Source organism: Bos taurus, chromosome 2 (assembly GCF_002263795.3).
Source record: "Bos taurus isolate L1 Dominette 01449 registration number 42190680 breed Hereford chromosome 2, ARS-UCD2.0, whole genome shotgun sequence".
Lineage (NCBI taxonomy): Eukaryota > Metazoa > Chordata > Mammalia > Artiodactyla > Bovidae > Bos > Bos taurus.
This window is the reverse complement of record NC_037329.1, coordinates 15,115,833-15,141,773: the sequence shown is the minus strand read 5'-3', so window position 1 is coordinate 15,141,773 and position 25,941 is coordinate 15,115,833. Positions and strand designations below refer to the sequence as shown.

The 25,941-nt window shown below is 38.4% G+C and overlaps 1 protein-coding gene across 3 annotated transcripts in view; it reads left to right on the top strand.

The window, feature by feature from the left end:
- ITGA4 (integrin subunit alpha 4) overlaps nt 1-25,941 on the top strand; it is a 91,760-nt gene that overhangs the window by 33,566 nt on the left and 32,253 nt on the right. For 2 of the 3 annotated variants that reach the window (NM_174748.1, XM_059891805.1), the window contains 6 exon segments: nt 1,591-1,702; nt 9,111-9,205; nt 10,395-10,485; nt 11,101-11,146; nt 11,525-11,679; nt 17,417-17,571. In NM_174748.1, the coding sequence (NP_777173.1) occupies nt 1,591-1,702; nt 9,111-9,205; nt 10,395-10,485; nt 11,101-11,146; nt 11,525-11,679; nt 17,417-17,571 (654 nt within the window). 3 annotated transcript variants of the gene reach the window in all.

The window sequence follows — 25,941 nt, the reverse complement described above, 5'->3', positions numbered from 1 at the left end:
CAAGTTAGGTGCTCAGGAATTGTTTTTGAGTGAACTGAAGAAAGAATGATACTTGAATGAATGCTGGCTTCCACTTCTGCTGAAAGAGCTCTCAGGGGTCCTGAGTGAACTCTTGGTCACCGTTCTGTGACTGGAGAATACTTGAAGAGTGATCACCACTTCTTTAAACTCTCCCCCTGAAGCTCAGTGCCCTTGTATTGTCTTATCTCCTCATCCTCTCTGGAGTCTCTAATGCCTTATGGTCTTTAGGCATTTCTCTATGAGCAAAACAAGAATCGAATTTTTTTAGCTGGAAAATAAAAGGTGAAGGGCACTTCACAAGGGAAGAATATGTGTGTGCTATGGAAATGATGAACAGACTTGTTTGAGAAGTTAAAAGATCTATGATGAGTTGTACATGGTGTGTTTTTTTTTTTTTTTTAATACAAGGGAGTGACATGATCAGAGTTTGGAAAGAGATCTGGCAGATGTTATTGCAACAACTCCTACTAAAACATTGTGATGGTGGTGGTTTAGTTATTAAGTCGTGTCTGACTCTTGTGACCCCATGAACTATAGCCCTCCATGCTCCACTGTCCTTGGGACTTCCCAGGCAAGAATATTGCAGTGGGTTGCCATTTCCTTCTCCAAGAAATCTTCCTGACCCAGGGATCGAACCCAAGTCTCTTGTGTCTCCTGCATTTGGCAGGCAGATTCTTTACCTACTGAGCCACCAGGGAAATCCACTGAAACATTATTTCGCGTCTAATAACTCACTTTCCAAAATCAGAGACAGCAGTTGACCAACTCCTACTACAATGCTGCTGGAAAAATATTCCCAAGGCCAGTCAGTCATGTCACTCCTCAACTCAGAAACCTTCAGTAGCTCTGTCTGGTTTTCTAAGTTGAGAGTAAATTTCACCCGGCATTCAAAGTCCCACCCCATAAAACTCCAGTCTTACTCTTTTTGTCTTATTCATTTGCACATACTGCTCATTAGCCAAGTAAACCAAGGTAGCAAAGTTCTTTGCAATTTGTATTTTGCTGGTCAGTTTCCCTAAGTATCAAAACTTTGCCCATTCTTTAGTGCCACCTTGACAACCACCTCCTTTATGAAATCTCTGCTGGCTCTCACAGTTAGTATGCTCTCCCTGCTTGCTCATATTGCAAAGCAGTACCTCTTAGTCATTAACATGCTTGTGCTATGCCTTCCCTTAACTGGGGGCTTCTTCGGGGAAGGGAGTGTCTTACACACTCATTGCCTTGTCCTCTTTCACTCATTCATCCTTTGCGCAGTGCATTGCCTTTATTAGGAACTCACTAAATATTTGCTCAATTGAATTATCAAAATAATTTATTGGATTTTCAAAGCTAGGGATCATGAGTTTGACATTTTTTTCTGTCCTCTGAGCTCTAATCATACTATTATATGTGTTGACATACTTGATAAATATTTATTGAATTGAACTGAGATGTGTGTACTAAAGCTCAGACTAGTTTGTCCAACCTGTTTGAAGCATTAAGAAAAAAAATCCATATCCAATTACAATAGTAAATCATGTGTCAAGTTGTCAGTGTTATAATGACACCTTTCTCCCTGTTTCTATCTAGGGAGCAGTAATGAACGAAATGGAAACAGAGCTCATTGGAAGTGACAAATACGCTGCAAGATTCGGGGAATCTATAGTCAATCTTGGCGACATTGATAATGATGGCTTTGAAGGTAATTAAAATCATTTAATTTGGTATTTGATTTCCGGTTTTAAAAATTGGACATGGGAGAGAATATAATTGGAGTTTTATGTTGTTTGCCTTTCTATAGAAAATGGAGGCAGACTGGTATGCTAAGTTTTTTTTTTTCTTTAGTGTTATACCCGATTTCTTCTCAGTTGTCAACTATTCCTTCAACAAAGAGTGATATTGAACATACCTCATTTCATTGATTCTAAGGCACCATTGGTGCTAGTGGTAAAGAACCCATCTGCCAGTGCTGGAGATGTTAAGAGACACAGGTTCAATCTGGGTTGGGAAGATCCCCCAGAGAAGGAAATGGCAACCCACCCCACTACTCTTGCCTGGAGAGTCCCTTGCACAGAGGAGTCTGGAGGGTTACAGTCCATGGGGTCTCAAAGAGTCGGACATGACTGAGCGACTTAGCACACAGCAGGCACCCTTGATTGTAAGTTGTTTTAAGTCATTATTTTATGTGCCCCTAAAAAATGGTGCCTCTTAAACTGAGACTCACTATTTTTCTATTTTAAGAAGAATGCTGGTTTCAGAAATGTGAAAATGTGGAAGAAAATGTGTATCACAGACTCATTGGATCATATATTTAACTATCAGTGTAGTAAGACACTGATAAAACCCAGCAGCGGCTGGCTGCAGAGCTTTAGCCCGGCTCTGAAAGCCCCTTACTGAGCCAGGCTCTCCTTGTTCAGGTTGTCCTGTTGTGGGGAAAGGGGGTCTGATGGTGGGGGAGTTGGGGTCCCAGGAGAGAATCCTGAGTAGTAGGAAGGGAGAAACCGGCAGACTCGAAGACAGGGGCTATTTGCCACCTGATAGGGATGCATTTCAGCAATGGGATGGATGGTCTCATCAGCACTGTGACTGTTGCTGAGGTATCAGTCCTGCTGTTGAAGGATCTGCCTCTACCAGCCTCCTCTCTTAAAATGTGCTGACTTCAATCTAGTTCTAAGTGGTTAACTAAGTCCATTAAAACTGTGCCTAAAATAATGAATGGGTTTGAAAGGAGAGTGTATAATTTCTAGAGTTCAGCAAATAAGTATTTGATATTTTCAAGACTCAGAATTATCTTCCGGAAATGGTTTTTGGCAATTTGTATCTGGTAGGAGTAGGTCAAAACTTCCGTAAGCCAGAAGGAAAAACACCAATACAGTATACTAACGCATATATATATGGAATTTAGAAAGATGCTAACAATAACCCTGTGTACGAGACAGCAAAAGAGACACTGATGTATAGAACAGTCTTATGGACTCTGTGGGAGAGGGAGAGGGTGGGAAGATTTGGGAGAATGGCATTGAAACATGTAAAATATCATGTATGAAATGAGATGCCAGTCCAGGTTCGATGCACCATACTGGATGCTTGGGGCTAGTGCGCTGGGACGACCCAGAGGGATGGTATGGGGAGGGAGGAGGGAGGAGGGTTCAGGATGGGGAACACATGTATACCTGTGGCAGATTCATTTTGATATTTGGCAAAACCAATACAATATTGTAAAGTTTAAAAATAAAATAAAATAAAATAAAAAGAATTATATAATTAAAAAAAAAACTTCCTTATATACTGGACGTAATTGAGGAAGTGCTATAAAGGCTCACTTTGCATCTTGTTTTGCCTAAATGCTTCATTCTACTTTAAATATTTAAAATATGGTATTCTACAAGGAGAATGCTGGTTGGCTATTGAAAATATGCTTCCAGTGAGCCCTCTTGAATGTGAAATAGTATAATTTGGCCTACAGATGCCATTTCTGGATTTTACTATTTTTAAAACAAAAGGACATAAACATACTTTTATAGTATGTGTATATATCTTTATGGTTATGATTACACATTAAATTTTACATTAAAATATCTATAAAATGTTAAGATGGATATTACATTTCACAATTAATCATCAATTCTGTGTTATCTATCGAGGACTTATTTTTTGTCAGTTGTACCATGCCAGCTGTAGAGTATGTGCCATAATGAATGTAAATGAAGGAAACAGTGGCATACTTTTTTTAGTTTTACATTCAAGTGGAATATCAGATTAAGACATGAAAAAATTCCTTCCACATCCTGTTTTAATTGACAGATCTTAAGAAGAATATTCACTATTTTGATTGAACATATTTGTATATGTGCACATGAGGAATGTTTTTTTTGTAGTATCTAAATGTCAGTGATGAATGATTCTTATAAACAGATTGAGTTACAAAAATGTGATGGATAGTAGGCAGGTTCCCTTATCAAAGTCACTCTGGTACTTGGGAAAATCCAAGACAATTTTCTAGTTATGTGAAAGACAGGCAGAAAATGTGTTGTCCAGGAGACTTAGAAAGGGGGAATTTAGAGGAAATCTTCAGGGCACGATGCAGAATTTGAGTGAATATGAGAACCGTGGCTTTCACACAGCACTTTGTGTCTTGGAGTCCTCAGCACACATCTTCTAAAGGTAATATCTATATGCATGGAAGATGATTATTCAAATGAATGTTTGCAGTATTCCAGCATATTTTGTGCTATTTATGATTTCATATATAGTTCACAACATATTTACATCCAGTGGCCACATTAATTCTGATTCATTTTAGTGCATGTTTATAACATCATATATCTTTTACTAATTCAGTTTTTTCTTCCAGTTTTATTGAGTTATAATTGCATGTAACATTGAATAAGTTTAAGGTATACAACATAATGATTTGATATATGTGTATTGCAAAATGCTTACTACAGTGTTTAGTCACCATCTATCACCTCACACTGGAGAAGGCAATGGCAACCCACTCCAGTGTTCTTGCCTAGAGAATCCCAGGGACAGAGGAGCCTGGTGGCCTGCTGTCTATGGGGTCGCACAGAGTCCGATACGACTGAAGCGAATTAGCAGCAGCATCACCTCACATAGTTGCAATTTTTTTTCCTTGTGATGAGAACTTTTAAGATCAACTCTCTTAGCACCTCCCAAATATACAACATTTTCAGCTACAGTCACCATGCTGTATATCCCCAAGACTTAACTGATCTTCTAATTGGCAGTTTGTATTTTTTGACCGCCTTTACCCAGTTACCCGACTCTCTGACAAACAACAATCTGACCTCTGTTTCTATGCGGATTTTTTTTCCCCTAATTCCACATACAAGTGAGATTACACAGTATTTGTCTTTGTCTATCTGACTTACTTAGCATAATGCCCTCAAGGCCCATCCATGTTGTTACAAATGACAGAATTTCCTTCTTTTTTATGACTGAAGAGCATTTCTGTTTTGCCCATGGGTGTGTGTTTTACGTATTTTAGATGCTAGCCAAGACCATGTTGGCTTGGAAGTAGGCTTTTTGTGTTCTAGCTCTTCACTGAGGTCTTTAATTCCATCCTACCATATCTGTCTGGGTGAGCCAGCAAGGCATCTGTCTTTTATTTTTTCATTATGTGATTCCCTGTTCTTTTTCCCCATCTTCTAACTTAGTTTATTTTTCTGGGATATGAGTGAAGTCACTTCCTGTTCATGGCAGAGTATGTGGGATTGTGTAGAAAAGAGAGGAAAACCCTACCTGTTTGTTTTCCTTCCACCTCCAGTCTTAGATGCAGATCAGACTTCATGTCCTTTTACTGTGCACAGCTTTGTAATGCTTTACATAGTAGACCTCAGTTATTTTGGCATTCGTGACATCACTTTTTTTTCTTCAAAAGGAAAAAATTAGAATATATTAGAATATATTTCCTGTGTCCTTAGAAAAGCAAAACAAGCTATTTTCTCAGATGATAATCGATCAATTTGGCAAGAGTCCAGCATAAACATTTCACAGAATAGGTAATAGACAAACCTATTCAACCAATATGATCAGACAGACAGACAGATAGCATTTTAGCCATAAAATGGTTCTGGCAGGACCACTTATTTCTGGTTTATGTTTTCCAAGTTGAGCCTGGAAAGTGAAAGTGTTACTCAGTTGTGTCCAACTCTTTGTGACCCCATGGGCTGTAGCCTGCCAGCCTCCTCTGCCCATGGGATTCTCCAGGCAAGAATACTGGAGTGGATTGCCATTCTCTCCTCCAGGGGATCTTCCCGACCCAGGGATTGACCCCGAGTCTCCTGAGTTGCAGGCAGATTCTTTAGCATCTGAGCAACTCATCTGACTTTTAGACTGTATCTTTGAATATTTTTTTGAGCTGAACCATAATAAAGTTCTACAATTGTGAACTATATGCTATATCAATTTATATGGTCCTGAGATTCTTATATATCAAGTCACATAGTGAACATTTCTTTCACACAGTAGAGGAACAAGTGCTAGGAGGGGAGGGTGTTGGTCATAACTCTATGTTAATGACTTTATAGAGCATGGTGATGGAGAGTACAGGTTCTGGAGCCATACTGCAGGGTTTAAATCCCACTCTACCACATCCTACCACATCCAGGCTTCCCTGATGGTTTACACGGGTAGAGAATCTGCCTGCAATGCAGGAGACCTGAGTTTGATCTCTGGATCAGGAAGATTTCCCTGAAGAAGGGAATGACAACCCACTCCGGTATTCTTTCCTGGAGAATGCCATGAACAAGAGGAGCCCAGCAGGCTATAGTCCATGGGGACACCAAGAGTCAGGCACAACTGAGCGACCAACACTTTCATACATTACCACATCCTAGCTCTATAACCTTTAGCGAGTTTTATTCTGTACCTCAATTTCTTCATCTAAAAAAAGTGAGGATCAAAAAGTATTTGACAGTGCTGTTGAGAGAGTTACATGAGTTATAGTGGGTTATGTGAAAATAACATGAATTTTGTATGTTAAGCCTTTAGCACAATGCCTGCCTTGTAAACAGCATATAATTACTAGCTGATGTTAGATTGTTATGGTCATACTAATGATAATTGTTATGGTTTATACTAACAGTGTAATAAATGTTCAAATGAAAAGTTAAAGTTGTCAAATATCTCCATGTTTATTCTCTAGGTTTTCTCCCAACTAAGTTGCACAGGGATGGAAAAACATTTTATTATTAATAATGTATTCTCCTTATTTCTATAATGATAGCTGGAACTTTAGGACATTATATAAGAGATCTAAGTTTCATCTTAGGAAGGAAGAGTTTGGATCTATATATAAGCCAGCATCTGAATATACTTAAATATGTTCTGCTTGGAATTAAATTGATCTGGGCTGGCTTAATAGTTCAGCTGAAAAGGTTCATTTGTATTGTTTCAAGATAGTTTTATTAATATAGATCACTTGTGCTAGTAACTGATAAACAGAATTCTTGCAGTATCAGCTTCGTAACCCAACTTGCTATCTTTTCCTATATTATCATCAAGAATCAAGGTACAAAATTCTGTTAATAGGTACTCAGGAGTAGCCACATGGTTGAAGTATAACCCGTGCCCCCCCACCCCCGCCCCATGAATGACATTGCTAAGTGGGCTCGTATCCAGTGGCTACAGGATGCTTCCTCCCTTACTCTTTCCTCACTCTTTCCTCACTCACCCTTGTCTCCCTCTTTCTCTCTCCTTCTTCCTCTCCCTCCCCATTATGTTGCTTGATTTATTCAGTCTGCACAGAAATGGCTCCAACTATTCCAAATTGTCACTCTCCCTCGTGCCGTGCTGCCTCTTGCTCCCCTACGATGGCACAGGATGTGTCCTCTGTCCCAACATTGTCTTTTTTCACCTGGCTCTGACCTACTATAATCTCACTTTGGTCATCATATTCTATGAGAAGACTTCCCTAATTTTCACCACCTTTTCCCTGCATGCCATGTTATTATTTTTACTTGCTGTTCTTCCCCGCTAGGGAGAAGGCGATGGCACCCCACTCCAGTACTCTTGCCTGGAAAATCCCATGGACAGAGGAGCCTGGTGGGCCGTAGTCCATGGGGTCACACAGAGTCAGACACGACTGAGCGACTTCGCTTTCACTTTTCACTTTCCTGCATTGGAGAAGGAAATGGCAACCCACTCCAGTGTTCTTGCCTGGAGAATCCCAGGGACGGGGGAGCCTGGTGGGCTGCCATCTCTGGGGTCACACAGAGTCGGACACGACTGAAGCGACTTAGCAGTAGCAGCAGCAGCAGCAGCAGCTTCCCCACTAGACTATCAGTTCCTTTTTGTGACACTGTCCTGTGGTGTCCTGTAGATACTCTGACACATATCTGGTATGCAGTAGGTGCTCAGTAGTTTTCCACTGAATGAATAAATGAATGGATATATTTTGTACCTAAAAATTGAAAATACTTTGCACAAGTTAAAAGAGGCTAGGTTTGGTATGTCTAAGCAAAACAGGCTTAAGGTATGTCTACTATTTAATTTTAGAATAAAATAAAGTTTTGTATTTTTAAAATTGGGCAGCATTTGGCACAGAGTTTTATTCCTATTGAAAAAGCAGTGCAATATTACAACTGTAGTTGTTGAAAAACTTTTAGATCTGATGAATAGTGATAAATATCATGAAAGCAAACTTTCTGTATTTTAGTTTCTGTTAAAGTAATATGAAAAAAAATCACTCTAAAAATATATGAATATACCCAAATAAATTGGCATAATATTTGGTAAAGACAATGAAATGTTCTTACAAACTTTTTTTTCCTCCTGTGTACTTTGTATTTATAGCACTTAAGCAAGCATGTTATTCAGTTTCCATTTTCTCTTGGTCTTATGAAAACATATCCTTCATTGGAACAGGAATTAATTTAGAATTCACTTTGGAAATAAGTAAAACCTATAACTCAAAAAGGTTCTTGTGGTTTATATTATTTAGAGATGATAATAACTGATTCTATGCTACACACTGCTCTAAGCACTTCACATGAGTTACATTCTTCGGCACCAAGGTGAGTTCTTCCATGATCCTGTGCTGAACTGAGAAAACGGAGATACGAGAGGTGAAGAAACGGGCCCAGGAACTTCCCTGGCAGTCCCTGATTAAGAATCTGCCTTCCAACACAGAGGGTGCAGGTCTGATCCCTGGTCAGGGGGCTAAGATCCCACATGCCATACAGCATGGCCAAGGAAAAAAAGAGTCGGGCCCAGTGAAGGACAGGGAAGCCTGGCGTGCTGCAGTCCATGGGGTCAGCGACTGAACAACCATAGAGACAGCTGGGCACCGGATAGTGCTGGGGCCAGGCCCTGATGGTCTGGCGATAGGACCCACGTCCTTAACCATTCTCTTAGCCTGCCTCTAAGGCCATAAGACTCGAATTTCCACACACAGACTTGACCGTACAATCCTGTACATTGTTATGACAATGAGAGTATTGTATATATTTTTTTCTGTCCAGTGAAAATATTGTTTATTGATAAGGAGTTTTCCTATGTGATATTAAGTAAAGAGCATGAAGGCTAGTTTTCAGAGTCTCATTCTTTGCATTAAGAGTTTGTTTTCTGCCATTTAAATTCTTGAATAGATGTTGCTATTGGAGCCCCACAGGAAGATGACTTGCAAGGTGCTATTTATATTTACAATGGCCGAGTAGATGGGATCTCAACAACCTTCTCACAGGTGGGATAATACTAGTCTATTTTCAAAAGAAACACTGGTAATAAAATCCTTCTTAAAACTTCCAGTGTTAACATGCACTTATTTTTCTTGCGCTTTCAAATACTTAATACTGTTTCACCATTTTCTTATAATAACAGTAGATGGTCTCATTTTTAAGGTCATTAATAACTCTATGAAATCATTTTATTTCCGTAAACAAGAGTTCTGGTTCACTTCCATTCTACTTTGTCTTTAACCTCTTCCTGATTTCTCTCTGCATGTCCTCAGATTTATGTTCTGAGGTAATACCCCTACTCTTCCAAGTAAGCCCATGTGGATTTGGTTAACTGTCTCGCTTCATGGCTAAAGCCCCATCTTCCATGGAGGTTGCACAGGAAGAGCAAAGACTCAAATGAAACTCTGTGTTCCTTTCAGTGCAAAGCAGTGAGATGAGAGCACTTTATTAAGGTTTCCTGACCTAACTCTGACTTTAATTTCATATTTTGAAAAATCAGGACAATTCACTGCATAGAAAAAAACTATACGCACATGCAGAGAAGAGAAATCTTTCCAAAGATACTCTTATGGAAACTTTAGCTAATACTGTTATTTTTGATTAGGCAAGGTGGGTAAATGATCCTCGATATAACATGAAAGAGATATATTTGTCTATTAAAGAATCCGAATTCTCTTGGACAACTCTGATGCTTGTAAATCAACGTCTGCACAGGAGATTAGACACGTGGAATAGCAAGCACATATCTGACTTGAGTTGTCCTTGTCAAATACTAGAAGCCAATCTGGCCAAACAAGATGGTTATTATAAATCTAAGAAGTAGGCTCCACTAAGTGATCATAAATGTCTAATTTTCTTATGATCAGTTTGATTCCTCCTGTTGCTCAGGGAAATAAGCACAGAGCCTGAAAAAAGACTGAGGAGAGAGTGTCAGGAGTGTCTCAGGAGATCTTTACTACATAATTTTCCCTTTGCTCACAAGGTGAAGGAAGCAGTTTTTTTCATGTCACAAAACAGATGTCAGTTCTCCACTTCAAGACGGCAACTACTCTTTCTCCCAGACACATGTATTTGCCTTAACTACAATGCATTTGTTAATAATGTGTCAGGGCTCATTATTTAACTCAATCATTGTTTCTCTGGGATATTAGATGTTTAAACCCTGCTTCCCAGTCAACTTTACTATTTTTTCAGAGAATTGAAGGACGTCAAATCAGTAACTCATTAAGTATGTTTGGACAGTCTATATCTGGACAAATTGATGCAGATAACAATGGATATCTAGGTGAGTATAAAGTTGACTATATTTTATATATTGAAATAAGCACTGTTGTGGGTGATGCTTTACAGTGAAGTACATACAACTGGTAGAAAAAAGTGTTGATTTACTAGTGAGTTTTTTCCTTCATTTTTAGTACTCTTTTGAATTCACACACGGGTCAGAAGTAATCAAATAATTACTAAGCTTTTACACTGTTAGTTACTTAATATTTTATTCCTTGTTTTCAAAAAAGTTAAAAGCATTCAGGAGAATAAATCAAACATATGATGATGAAAAGAAGAGGATTTTTTTTTGTAATTTGAAAGGAGATATCTCAGCGAGTGTTCGTAGTCCAAAAATTGAATTTTCTTTTAGTAAGGCTGTCTTTATATCATATGTTTATATCATAATGTTTATGTTTATATTATATGATAAAGGGATGAATGTCATTGTAAATGAGCAGATTCAGACACATGTGAAATGAATCTTAAGATGTAAGCGTATCTTTTCTAATTAATTTTCTGTAAATAGTATTTTGATATAGTCACAAGGTGATATGTAGTTAAGTATTTATGGCTGAAAGTAATTCTCTTTGACTAATGATGATCATTAATCTGTGTTATTTTTTTCTTCCTCCAGATGTAGCAGTTGGTGCTTTTCGGTCTGATTCTGCTGTGTTGCTAAGGTAAGGTTGATAGATTTCACCACTTAATGACAATTGGGCTTAATTGTAAATGATGGGAGGCAGTTTTTAAAATCAGCATGATGGTGACCTCATAATACTCTTTTTGGTACTCTGAAATTTAATTATTGAACTTTAGGATACTTTGCCCATCTTACCTGGATATATACTTAAATCATCTCAGTCAATATTTTTAGAGATTTTAATAAAAATTTATTTTGATTCATACATGAAAATATAATTGTGTGTATATATGTATATATGCTATTAAGCAGTTTCATGAAATTACTTGATCAGTGGAAACTGACATTGCAAATGTATTTGTCACCTTAATGAAAAATAATTGTGCAATTAATATTGCTAATTTTATTTCCTTCTTAGGACAAGACCTGTAGTGATTGTCGAAGCTTCTTTAAACCATCCCGAGTCAGTAAATAGGACAAATTTTGACTGTATTGAAAATGGATTGCCCTCTGTGTGCATGGATCTGACACTCTGTTTCTCATATAAGGGCAAAAAGGTTCCAGATTATATGGGTAAGGGTGCCCTTACAGAATTAATGCCTGACAGAATGTGCACTTCCCTCGTAAATCTCATGATCATCTTTCGAGGCTTTTCCATATTTCACCATGGAGTGGTTTTTAGGGCAGGAGAGAGCAGCCTTTCTTCATCACCTTCTGGATTCTTGGTTTGTTCCAACCAATGAGTTGGATAAGTTCAGGCTTTAGTTGTTTAAATATTATTGCAAGAAGTAGAACAAAAATATCACTTGCTGTATTATTTAAGGTGAACTAACTGAGCTTAATCTGTAAGATCTCTTTAAAATAAAAAAAACATCACCATAGCTCCTCCTGTTTTACTAGGCTTACTGAAGTCTTGAGCTGGCTTAAGTTGGAAGGCCTGAGAGGAAGAAGTTTCTTTTCTTCTTACCCTATCCTGTTTGGGTAATTGAAGAAGCTTATCTGAAAGTCTGGGTCCTGGTTCTAATTTTGATAAATAAGACACATCTCTTCAGGATTTACTATGACAGTTGGTTTCTAAGAGCTACGCCCATATGCCTGTACATAGACAGCTCTCAATTATCCACTCTGGAGAAAGTAGCTTATGTATATAATTGTATTTCTTTTTGACTGTGCTAGGTCTTGGTTGCTTTGTGCAGGCTTTCTCTACTTGCAGAGAGTGGGGGCCATGCTGCGTTTCAATGCACGGGCTTCTCATTGCAGTGACACCTTGCTGTGGAGCATGGCTTCTAGGGCTTCAGTACTTGTGGTGCCTGGGCTTGGTAGTTGTGGCTTGTGGGCCCCACAGAACACAGGCTTCAGTAGTTGCAGCACGTGGGCTCGGGAGTTGTGGCTCGAGGGCTTATTTGCATGTAGAATCTCCCTGCTGCTGCTAAGTCACTTCAGTCATGTCCGACTCTGTGCGACCCCAGAGATGGCAGCCCACCAGGCTCCCCCATCCTTGGGATTCTCCAGGCAAGAACACTGGAGTGGGTTGCCATTTCCTTCTCCAGTGCATGAAAGTGAAAAGTGAAAGTGAAGTCGCTCAGTCGTGACCAACTCTTCACGACCCCATGGACTGCAGCCTACCAGGCTCCTCCGTCCATGGGATTTTCCAGGCAAGAGTACTGGAGTGGATTGCCATTGCCTTCTCTGGAATCTTCCTAGACCAGGGATTGAACCTATGTCCCTTGCATTGGCAAGCAGATTCTTTTTTTTTTTTAATTGGAATATGATTACAATATTGTGATGATTTCCGCCGTACATCAGCGTGAATCAGCCATAGGTTTACATATGTCCCCTCCCTCTGTACCTCCCTTCCACCTCTCCCCTCATCCCACCTGTTTAGGTTGTAACAGAGCACCAGCTTTGGGCTCCCTGCATCATACAGCAAATTCCCACTGGCTATCTATTTTACATGTGGAAATGTATATGTTTCAGTGCTACTCTCTCAAATCATCCCACCCTTTCCTTCCCCTGCTGTGTTCAAAAATCTGTCCTTTATATCTGCATCTCCTTTTGCTGCCCTGTAAATAGGATCATCAGTACCATCTCTCTAGATTCCATATATATGTGTTATTAGATGATATTTGCCTTTCTCTTTCTGATTTACTTCTCTCTGTATAATTGGCTTTAGGTCCATCCACCTCATTAGAACTGACTTAAATGCATTCCTTTTTATTGCTGAGTAATATTCCATTTTGTATATGTACCACAACTTCTTTATCATTCATCTTTTGATGAACATCTAGGTTGGTTCCATGTCCTGGCTATTGTAAATAGGGCTGCAATAAACATTGGGGTACATGTGTCTTTTTCAATTAAGACTTCCTCAGGGTATAGAACCAGCAGTGGGATTGCTGAGTCACACGGTAGTTTTATTCCTAGTTTCTTAAGGAATCTCCAAACTCTTCTCCATAGTGGCTGTATCAGTTTGCATTCCCAACAGTACAAGAGAGTCCCTTTTCTCCACACCTTCTCCAGCATTTATTGCCTGTAGACTTTTTGATGATGATCATTGTGACTGGTGTGAGATGATACCTCATTGTAATTTTGCTTTGCGTTTCTCTAATAATGGGCAATGTTGAGCATCTTTTCATGTGTTTATTAGCCATCAGTATGTCTTCTTTGAAGAAATGTCTGGTTAGTCTTCTACCATTTTTTTGACGGCATTGTTTATTTTTCTGGTATTGAGCTACATGAGCTGTTTGTATATTTTAGAAATTAATCCTTTGTCAATTGTTTCATTTCTATTATTTTCTCCCATTCTGAGGGTTGTCTTTTTACCTTGCTTATAGTTTCCTTTGTTATGCAAAAGCTTTCAAGCTTAATTAGGTTCCACTTGTTTATTTTTGTTTTTATTTTCATTACACTAGGAGGTGGGTCATAGAGGATTTTGCTGTGATTTATGTCAAAGAGTATTCTGGCAGGCAGATTTTATCCACTGTACCACTAGGGAAGTCCTGAAAAACTAGCTTTGATATGGTTCATGCAACATTGTGGTTAATCTCAAATCTTATATATGTCACTTCATAAGCATTATTTTTTTCCTAGCAAATTAATGTTCCTAATTATATTATATTTAAGCTAATGTTAGGATAACTACTAATGAAACTGGCCCATGGTAGGAGAGAAACATAAAAGAGTTTACCATTTTGATGTTAAAAATTCATAAATTTCCTGTACCCCACAGGATCTATCAAGAATTGTTCATACCCTTGACCCTGTAGGCTGTCCTTCAAACATCATGAAGGGAAGCAAATACTGAACCAAGCTTTAGATATGTGACAGAGGCCTCAGTCTTATCAGCCTGTAATAAGAAGTATAGAATGAGCCTGATATTTTCTACTTTAGATCAGATTCATTTATTTAACTTTAATTTTATTCGAGTATAGTTGATTTGCAATGTTTTTCGTTTCAGGCGTACAGCAAAGTGATTCAGTTATACACATATTCATTCTTTCTTAGATTCTTTTCTTACAGATATAGATCAGATTCATGTTTAATAACGTTCTGCAAAAGTCCTCATTAAAGACTCAGTGATAGGGCAGTGAGCAGAACCTCCATCCGATTATTGGTTGAAGTAGTAGCCATTTGAGAACATGACCCTGGTAACACAGTGACACAGGCAAGCTGATGGATTATCTGAGAGATACACGTTAAATATATTTTCCTTTATGGAAAATCAGTGTTTGTTGTACTGCCAATTCCTTTGTGACCAAATACTTCTTTAAATGGTTGAAAACAAATATATGAAAATCATAAATAATCATAGCATTGTTGCAGAAGCACACTTTATAGTGGTTGTAAAATGACTCCTTGGGAGAAATAATTCACATGGTAAACATATTTAGTAAAACCAGGACATTTTGCCCTTACTGCAAGTGGATTTTTATTTCCCTTCTTTCATGTACTTCTTGTCTGAGCTCAGGGTGATGAATTTGTAGATGGCAATTTCAATTGCAACTCTGTCTCTGAGGCACTGAATCTTGGTTATTGTAGTTCTGAAGATGAGTTTTATTTTCTAAATATAAAGAATGATGCAAGATTCATTTGAAGTTTGTAGGAGTGATGTAGATTTTATATTTATGTTCCCTTGAAGTAAGTAGATAAAATCCTTCCAGAAGAATAAGTTACTCCTAAAGTATAAATGAACACTTGAGGAATTATATAAATTATTTCAAATACCACTTATGAATTATTGCTCCTGTGTAATGAATGACATTTCAGAAGACTATTAGATGTAGCTTGTTTTGCAAGGAAACTTTTTTATTTTTCAATTTTTTACACTGAGGTATAATTGGCATACATTATATTAGTTTCAGGTGTACAACATGATTCAATATTTGTGTATATTGTGAAAGTGTCACCAAAACAATCATCCCTCGTCATACATAATTGTAAATTTTTTTCTTGTTTTTTTTTAATTTTTTTAAATTTTTTTCTTGTGATGAGAAATTTTAAGGTCTACTCTTAGCATCTTTCAAATGTGCAATACAGTATAATTAATTGCAGCTCCCTGGTAGCTCAGTTTGTAAAGAATCCACCTGCAATGCAGGAGACTCTGGTTCAATTCCTGGGTCAGGAAGATCCACTGGAGAAGGGATAGGGTACCCACTTCAGTATTCTTGGGCTTCCCTTGTGGCTCAACTGGTAAGGAATCCACGTGCAATGTGGGAGATCTGGGTTCAATCCCTGGGTTGGGAAGATCCCCTGGAGAAGGGAAAGGCTACCCACTTAGGAATTCTTGGGCTCCCCTGTGGCTCAGCTGGTAAGGAATCCACCTGCAACACGGGAGACCTGGGTTTGATCCCTGGGTTGGGAAGATCCCCTGGAGAAGGGAAAGGCTACCCACTCCAATATTCTGGCCTAGAGAATTCCATGAACAGTAGAGTCCATAGGGTCACAAAGAGTTGGAACATGACTGAGCGACTTTCACTTTCACCATGCCATACATTACATCCCCATGACTTATGTGGAATTTTGTATTTTTGATCTTCTTCACCTGTATTTCCTATCCTGCACCCCTCACCTCTGACAGCTACCACTCTGACAAAGAACCCTTTAAATCCAAGAAATAGATCTTTCTTTCCTAATAAGATCATTCTTGGAATTTTATGGTTGTTATAAATTTTTCTTTTTCTTTTTGTTTATTGGTGATCTTCTTTAGCAGATGATCATTTACTATGTCAGATTTGAAATAAATTCTTATCAAACTGCCAGAATATTTATCGAGAGAATGTCTGACTACATTTGTTTTTGCACAAATCAATACTGGAAGATCAAGCCAGAAACCCATAAAGATAAGGAAGAGAAACACTCAGCGTCTAGGGCTAGCAAGGAGATGTCAGAGGCAACTGTTATATACGTTTGACTCTTACATCATGTGTTCACTCTTCATTAAAAAAAATAGAAAGATAGCAACCCCTCAAATTGGAAACAAATGAAAATAAATGAACCCAAACCATAGTAGCTCAGTAGTAAAGAATCCACCTGCCCAGCAGGAGACCAGGTTTGACCCCTGGGGGTCAGAAAGATTCACTGGAGAAGGAAATAGCAACCCACTCCAGTTTTCCTGCTTGGGAAATTCCATGGACAGAGGAGCCTGGCAGCTACAGTTCATGGGATCACAGAGTTGGACACAATTGAGCGACTAAGCAGAAGCAGCAAATCATATATGAAATTAGTTCTGTAACCACACAAGATAAAATTATTCCAGGTGATACTTGCATGTAGTACTCTGCCTATTCTTCCTCAGTCAGATGTTCTAATGACGAAAGGACTCAACGAAGGCTGAAACTTGACTCAGAACTTTTATTATTAGTGACAACTTTGGTATTGTAGTTTTGAAATGTTTATATATGGATGGTGGTATTGGTTTAACTGCTAAGTCGTGTCTGACCCTTGGACAGCCCCATGGATTATAACCCTCCAGGCTCCTCTGTCCATAGGATTTTTCAGGCAAGAATACTGGAGTGGGTTGCCATTTCCTTCTCCAGTTTATATATGGGAGGATTAAGCAAATAACAAAAGATGTTAATTTTCAAAGTTTATAATTCTTGTTTTAAAATTTGTAAAAATAATTTTTGAAATATACATTTAAGATTGTTTCCTCTTTCATATTTCAGGTTAGTTTTTAGAAAGTTATTTAATAAAGACAATTTAATATATTCCCAGTATACTATATAACTGTGACTATTATCACTTCAAAGATAAAGAAAATAAATATCTGTATATAATTATATTCATTGCGATTCTCTCTACATTTCTGCAGTTTTGCTTTATAACATGAGCCTGGATGTGAACCGAAAGACAGAGTCTCCATCGAGATTTTACTTTTCTTCCAATGGAACTTATGATGTGATTACAAGAAGCATTAAAGTACAGAGCAAAGCAACTAGCTGCAAAACACATCAAGCATTTATGCGGGTAATGTAAACTTGTTTTCATTAACAGATATGTAAACTTCAGTATTATCAATACATTTAATTCTTATTGCATTGGTATGTTTTATAAAACATAGTGAAAAGTGTTAATGCCTCCTGAACTATCTAATCTACTACTCTGTAGTCTAGATGTTAGACAATCCTATGACCTGGATAATTCAAACCCTGCTTACTGCTGCTTCTTTGTTTCATATTTATCACATTTAGTGCATCTCTGTTTTTAAAGATTTGCCTTTTCCTATCCTCAGTTGTTACTGCCCCATCTCTGTTTACATGCTTGCCTCAAAATGTAAATATCGAGTAGCTCTGCTGCGCCCCAGATCTATGCCCGGTAGATGTTGGGGCTGGGCGGAGGCTATGGAGGCTGGTTTGTTTTTTGTGTGACTCTAAGAAGCAGAATCAAATGTGGCTGCGTTTGGATTGAGCCTTTGTCTCTGTGCCAGCGCCGTTGGTGATGTCAGTGGGAACTCACACAGTTGTCGCGTGGTGGGGATCATCTGTGGGCCAGGATGATGGCTCTCGTGATGGTTTGGTGTGTATTCTGCCAAAGCATAGCCGATTTCATGTTTCTTTTATTAAAACACTCATTCCCAAACTGATCATCATGTTCCTTGCATTGGTCACATTTTATCGTATGAAGCAGTGCCAGGCCTTTTTCATTAGGGAATGGTGTACTTCATCAGAAAATCTATTGTCACAAAAAAGCCAAACTATTCCCGGGAGCCCTTTCTGGGATTTCAAATAGTAGCCTCAGCTTAGACCTTAATTTTCCCTTAGATACTTATTCTAAGCAAATGCAAACAAGCAACAGGACTATTAAATGTTAAGAGCAATAATCCTTATGCTATTCCCTCATTTCCCTTAACAATTTTTGTTATTGTACTAGGGTAAAGCTATTAAATGGTTGAGAGCCAAAAGTATAGAATGATATTAGAGTAACCATCATTGATATGGTGGGGATTAAAGAGTTTTTTAAAAAAAATTCTAGACAGTTAATTTTACTCCAGTTAACCAATTTTAGAGACTAACACTGAGACCATTTTAAAGATAATAAAAGGACCAGCATTAGACACTGATAAATATATTGTGTTGAACTTGCATAAATGGCAGTAAACTGATCTGCTTTATTGGTCCTGTTTCTTGGTATTGTTCCTATGACTAAGGGTCCATCACAATTGTGCACATTCCTCAGAATAAGCTTGTCCCCGAAATGACAATTGAGCAAGGTTTCTGTGTTAGTTACACGTATACTTGTTGTGTTACCATGGTAGCGACAACAGCAGGTTACAGCCATGACTTTGGGCCATACTGACGGTCAAAAATAGCATTTAGCTCTGGAATTGGCACATAGTGGGACTGTTTATTAAAAAATGATCGTTTCTTCCAATGTTGTTTTTCCTTTCTAACTCACCTTGTTTTTGTCTGGGACATTTTAAACCTATTACATAGAAAGTCAGAAGGCTACTCCAACACCCTCCCTTGCAACAAATCCAAAGGGTAGGTGTTAAAACTACAGAAGCAGCTGTCCTAACCTTGAGTTCTGTCAAGGACTTCTAGCTGTTATTTGGGAAGACATGAAATAGAATGTGTGCGTTCCCCACCCCAACCGGCATGGTATCCAAGGCATTCAGAAACATTAACTGAATTGCTCCTTTGTTCTCTAAAACGTGTTCCATGTCAGGGGTGTATCATACATACGCACTCCACCTCAGCACCCCTTACAATTAAATAAGGTGATACTTTTTAATTATGTTCTCAGGCCCACAGCCCCCACCTCTCACAGGACAACCTGCCTTGCTACTTGAGCATGCTTCCTTTGTATAGGTTCTGTTGGCTATACCAATTAAGCTCTACTTCTCCTTCCAATTAACTTAATAGATATTGAGTACCTATGTGGTGTCAGGTTCTATTTGAGACTTTTATATAGGTCAATGACTAAAACATAAAAAAGGTTACTACCCTAATAGAGCTTATAGTGTAGTGTGGTGAGATAAACTACAGTGTAACAAAATGTAATTTTTTTGTAAATTTTATAGTATTTTAGAGGAAGATAAGAGTGTTAGTTGCTCAGTCTTTTCTGACTCTTTGCCACCCCATGGACTCTAGCCCACCAGGCTCCTCTGTCCATGGAATTCTCTAGGCAAGAATATTGGAGTAACCATTTGTTTCTCCAGGGGATCTTCCTGACCCAGGGAATGAATCTGGGTCTCCTGCATTGCTGGCAGATTCTTTACCATCTGAGCCACCATATGGGCAATGGAAAGAGGAAAGGAGGGCAGACAGACCACAGGAACCAACAGAGTGCTGGGGAAGGAGTAAAGGGTGCAATTTTAAATAGGGTGGTCAGAGCGAGTTTCATTCAGAACGTGACATTTGAGCAAAGACTTGAAGGGAGCAAGGAAGTCACCAGGGGCAGTGTACCTGCCTGGGGTACATACCTGGGGCAATGGTCCTCAACCTTGGCATCTGACAGCATCACCTGGGCAGCTGGTTAAAACCACAGATTGCTGGGCCCCAACTAGAGTTCTTGATTCAGTAACTCTTCAGTGAGGCCTGAGAGTTTCCATTTCTACAAAGGGCGCAGGTGATGGTGATGCTGCCAGCTGGGAAACTGTGCTTTGAGAATCCCCCATCCAGGAGGAGAACAGTACAGAAAGAAGAATTAGGTTAAAAAACAAACAAAAAACACCTCAAGACAACAACATGCCTGGTTGTTTTAGAGAATCATGGGGAGGCAAGGATGGCTGGAAAAGAGAGCAAGGTGGAGAGTAGTAGAAAAAAAGGTCAGATCACATAAGATCTGTGATTTTCTTTCTCCAGATAAAATGGGATCTATTGTAGAGTTTGGAGCAGAGGTGACATGATATAACTGAGTAACAATAAGGAATACTCTAATTGCTTCCTAAGTGCTATGTTGAGACTAGGCAGATTGACACAGGAAGAAGAGGATACTTCAGTAAGTCAGCTGAGAGATGATGGCTCCAGTGAAGATGGTGGTAGTGGGTATGGAGAGAAACAGGGGAAGGCAGATTCTGCACAATTTAGTGAAAGATTGATGTCTAACATTCGAGAAAGGCTCCAAAATGATTCCAAGGTTGTTAGCCAAAGCCACTAGAAGAATAGTTTTCATCAATAGGGCAAGGGAAACAACGCTCGGGTGGACAGTGTTGAAGTTCAGTTGTGGACCTGCTGAGCTGAAGCCATTTGTTTTACTTGTAAGTGTATAGAGCAATTCAGCATTTAAATATACTCATCTGGAGTTGGAGAATGCTGTGGAACTGGAAATACAATGCCTCTTCGGCATATGAATGAGGTTTCAAGGCATATGAGGTGGCTGAGATCACGACAGGAAGAAAGAGCCAAGGTCTGGACTCTGGGCACTATAACATGAAGAGATGGAAAGAGAAGGCTTACAATGGCAATGAGAAGGACCAATCAGTAAGGAAAGAAAGCAAGAGCTCCTGGCATCCTGGAAGTGGAGTGAATAAAGCAGGGTACAGAGGAGAGCATGATGATGTTTTCAGTGCTTCTGCTTAGTCACATAAGATGAAGACTAAAGAACTCACCATTGGGTTTGGCAATGTAGAAGCTATTGGTGATCACAACAACAGCATTTCAGAGGAATAGTAGGGGGAAAGGAAAGGAGGAGAAGAAGTGGAGACAGAGAGTAGTTTATTCTTTCACAGATTCTTGCTCCAAAGGGGACTGAAGAAAAGGGGTTGGGAGTCAGTAGCCGACAGGAGAAGTAGAGTGACTTTTTTAGTTTTCTTTTAAGATAAGAGGAATAGCATGTTTTTATGCTGATAGGTATGTTCTAATAGAGTGAAACATTTAGGAAATAGATGAAAGAATAGTTGGAGCAAAGTTCTCAAGGCAAAAGCAGTGGAATTTAATTGTACAGATGAAGGATTGATTCACGGTAGGCACGTGCATAGTTCATTTGTTTGTGTGTAGATGTTGGGCACGTGTGTGGGGGAGGACTGGAAGTTCGCTTCTGATTGCTTTAATCTTCTCAATGAAGTAAGAAGCAAAGTCATTAGCTTCAGTTAGAATGGAAGAGGTGGTGTTTAGAGTTTAGGAAGAAGATGTGAAATAGTCTTCTCAGAGTGTGAGAGAGTGAGCGGGAATAGTATGGTCCTGAGATGGCATTAGGCTCTCTGTTGCATCAGACCGGTGAGATGAGTCAGTAGGGCTGTGGTTTTTTCCAGTCACATTCAGCCTGATAGGTGGGAGTAGGTGAGAGTCAACCGTGGTTGTGGTCTGCCAACAGTGTGACACAAAGGAGAAAAGAAAGAGTTGAGGAGTAAGCAAGCTAATGGTTACATCGTTGGCCATGAAGATTAAGCAAGGTTAGGAGAGGAGAGAGGACATTAAGAGGCTGGGTGAGGAACAGGGGGAGAAAGCTGAATTGGAGGTCCCAGTGGGATCAGCAAATCGTTGGACGTGAGTATTAAAGACAATGAGCCAGAAAGATCTCATCAGTTTTACAACATATAAGAGCCATTGGGATCTGAAGGTGAGGAAATGATTGAATTTTGTTTTTATTCTTTCATACAATCCATTGGTGATCTCACGTAAATGAAAGTTTTTAACCCTACTTATATTTTAAAAACCTGTCACAGTCTTTGATGGTAGAAAACTTGGCTATTTTTAAAATTCCAAATATTCTCAAAAATCTTGACTTTTATTACATCCTTATCTTTTAATCACCTTTTAGTTTTATGTATTAGATCTTCTTGGAATGTGGTAGACATTTTTAACAATTAATAATTATCACATCACTGGAATATAAATTTGTTGGTATGTTATTTTTCTGAGACTATATGGTCATTTATCTGGTTGGTAAGCATATCAGATTTCTCAAGTCTACTTAATCTACACATAATTAAAACAGGTATTACATAAGATTGTTTTATGTGAATGGTCAAAATGTGTTCTTCAGAAAATAGGAAGGTAGAAATTATTATTTTCTCCTTATAGAACTCCATATTTTAGTTGTCTATAATTATGCCAAGCTTTAATTTTTGCTATTAGAGCCTTAAAATTATTAGATGTCATGAAAGAAGAAACTAGAATTTAGAGTTGGGAGTTAATAAAAGGTTGCTCTGATAGGAAAAAATGGTTAATTTTTATGACTTATAGTGTTTATCTATCAGAATTGTATTAGATTTCACTTTTCCCTTTATGAAAATGTTCCCTCATTCATGTAAGCATATGAAAATTAATCTTTGTCTTTGTTGCCTTCGTAAGTACAACTTGATTTGGTCTTAGCGACTTCTTAGGAAAAGAGCTTAGGACAGGGGATAATTTTGAGGCTATTTTGATTTAGCAAAACCTAATCAATAATTGTCAACAATTTTTTAGAAATGTTGGAGCAGCCATGCTAGTGAGACTTACCTTAAGGTTTTTAGCGATGATGTTTCTTAATTGATCTTGATGGAATCTCTGCATGTTGGAAAGAGATTGATGTTTGGAAAGAGAACAAATGAGCCAATGAGCTTAGTGGCCTTAGCATGTTCTATAACAAGCATGAAATCAACCTGCCTGTGTATTTAGTAGACTATTCTTTCTTTGCTTTCTCTGAATCCTAGGTTTCTGAAATAAAGGAATTTTATTTTGTTACATGAGTCTTTGGGTGACTTCTAAAACCCATCATTTTCAGTAATAACTTCAAAAAAATGAATGTGTATTTGATTAGTAAATATATTTATTTGTATTTTATTTGCTTATATTTTTAAGCTATACAAAGTTTATACATAGTTTAATGAAGTACCATTTGCTCCAAAGTAGTTATGTTTTAACCTCAACACACTATGGACTTTCTGCTGAAAATCTAAGTGCAAGCAAACTATATAACTGTACTGATTTTATGGTATCCTAGAAGTAGATTGATTATTCCAACATATAGTAATTCTTTGTTAGATTCAGGGTCTTTGAAGATATTATCTTTTCCATGTTTGTCTTAGAGTTAGCACAGCTCATTAAACAAGGCCCTTAATTGAATAATGTTTAAGAAATTTATAGATGATGTGTTCTCAGTGCTTTTTAAATAATTCTGTGAGGAAAAAAACCTGAGAATAGTCTACTGGTATAATGGTTAGAGTACCTGTCTTGGGGATGTTATCTTTTCTCTGGAAGTTTTAGTCTCAGATGTTGGACAGTTCACCCTCTGAAACATACTTAGCAGATGAATCGGTTATAATTACACATGGCCTTCCTGGCTCAGATTACAATCTGCCCTAGTGTTCCCTTCTCCCATACCAACTCATTTCCCACATTGGCACGAGAGCGGCATTTCAAAAACACCAATCTGATCACATTCCTTATTGAAGAGTCTTCTATGTGAGCATTTTCCCCTGCCCTTGCAGGTGTAGATTAGTGGCTCTCCCTGTTCTGCACCTGTCTGTGTGTATCAGAATGTTCATCCCCCCACCACATGTGTAGATTTATGGGTTATAAACTGTGCCATAGACACATGACTTTCAGTTTTGTGTCCCTAGATCCTGCCTTCTGCAGAGTAGACCCATGAATAGATATCTTCACATGTTTATTTATACCTCAACAGCATTTTTCATTCAGTAATATTTTAAAAATATTTCTGGCTCCACCCTTTAAATAAATTCCTTCACTGCATAAACACAGTAGGAGGACACGAACCTACAGCTCCATTCTCAAGTTGGCCATACTACAAGTTTCTGTGAAATCAGACAATAAGGCAGACTTTGTGTAATTTCTGGCATGTGCTAATTTGCATGCTTGTGAGTGTCCTATTTTTATGTAATTGTCCATAAAAATGTGGCATGGAATCTTCATTATTTTTAATATAGATAGCACATGCCCATCCAAATTAAAAATTTTAAGCAAATCTACTTTTTCCCTCCTATATATTAATTAGTCACTTTAAGACATTTTTGATATTATAGCTTCTGTCCTTAGGTGAAGCTGTTAAAGTTAAGTAAGTGTGAATATCTGTTAAATACAGTTCTTGTAAGAGCACACGTACATTTTATATATTGTGAGAAAAGCATAATTAATAGCTAATTAGGATAATGAAAGTAATATACACCAGATGTAGAGAAGACCTTGTGGAAAATTAGTATGAATTAGATAACATGTGATGTGGTCAAAGCAAGCTTGTTGAGAAGAATTAAAACAGTGGACATGTGGAGGGACAATCAGTGGCTGTCTAGCCCTACACCTTGGGAATAATTTAATCAAGTTTGCTATTGTAATACTCAGGGCTTCAAGCTGTTCCATTTTCACAAGTCAATAACTTGGGATTTGGACCTTGATTTGCAGCATTCCTATATGGTCAAGGTTTCAGGTTGAGATGATCACTTACCAAGTAACCTAATAAAAACATCTCCATGTGTGAGCATGGGAAAGCCATGAGAGTCTTGAGTGCTTTGAGTCATGCCGCACATCTTCCAGGTACCACTTCATTAGGACAAGTCTAATTGCCTCCCTAGTGGCTCAGCAGTAAGGAATCCACCTGCCAATGCAGGAGACATGGTTTGATCCATGAGTCAGGAAGATCCCTGGGAGAAGGAAATGGCAAGCCATTCCAGTATTCTTGCCTGGGAAATCCTAAGGATAGAAGGAGCCTGGTGGGCTACAGCCCACGGGGTCGCAAAAATGTCGGATATGACTTATCGACTAAGGAATACTTGTGTTAGTAGAAAATGTAGCTCATTTTTTATTTAGTGTTCATTAGTTGGCAACAGACTGATTTTATTTTTTCTCACTCCTCCAAAATAGTCACCAGAATTTATTATAAGAAACTAAAGTTCTGTAATTCCTTGGTTGGCTTATATGGCTACATTTTGAAGTAATATATGCACATAATAGTTATCATATTTAACATCTTTTAAGGACTCTGTGGGAGAGGGAGAAGGTGGGGAGATTTGGGGAAATAGCATTGAAACATGTATAATATCATGTTTGAAACGAGTCACCAGTCCAGGTTCGATGCACGGTACTGGATGCTTGGGGCTGGTGCACTGGGACGACCCAGAGGGAGGGGAGGGGAGGGAGGAGGGTGGAGGGTTCAGGATGGGGAACGCGGGTATACCTGTGGCAGATTCATTTTGATATTTGGCAAAACTCATACAATTATGTAAAGTTTAAAAAAAATAAATAAATAAAAAAATAAAAGATCTTAATACATACCAAGCATTGAGCTAAGTGTTTAACATACATTATGCCACTGAATCCTCACAGCAATAAAGTGTAGGTGTCATAATCACTATTGCCAACCATTTTCACATGAGGTAATTGGTCCATAGGTTATGTAATCTGTCCAAGGTTACATAGATAACAAGGGAGGGACCTGAGGTTTGAACCCTTGTACTCT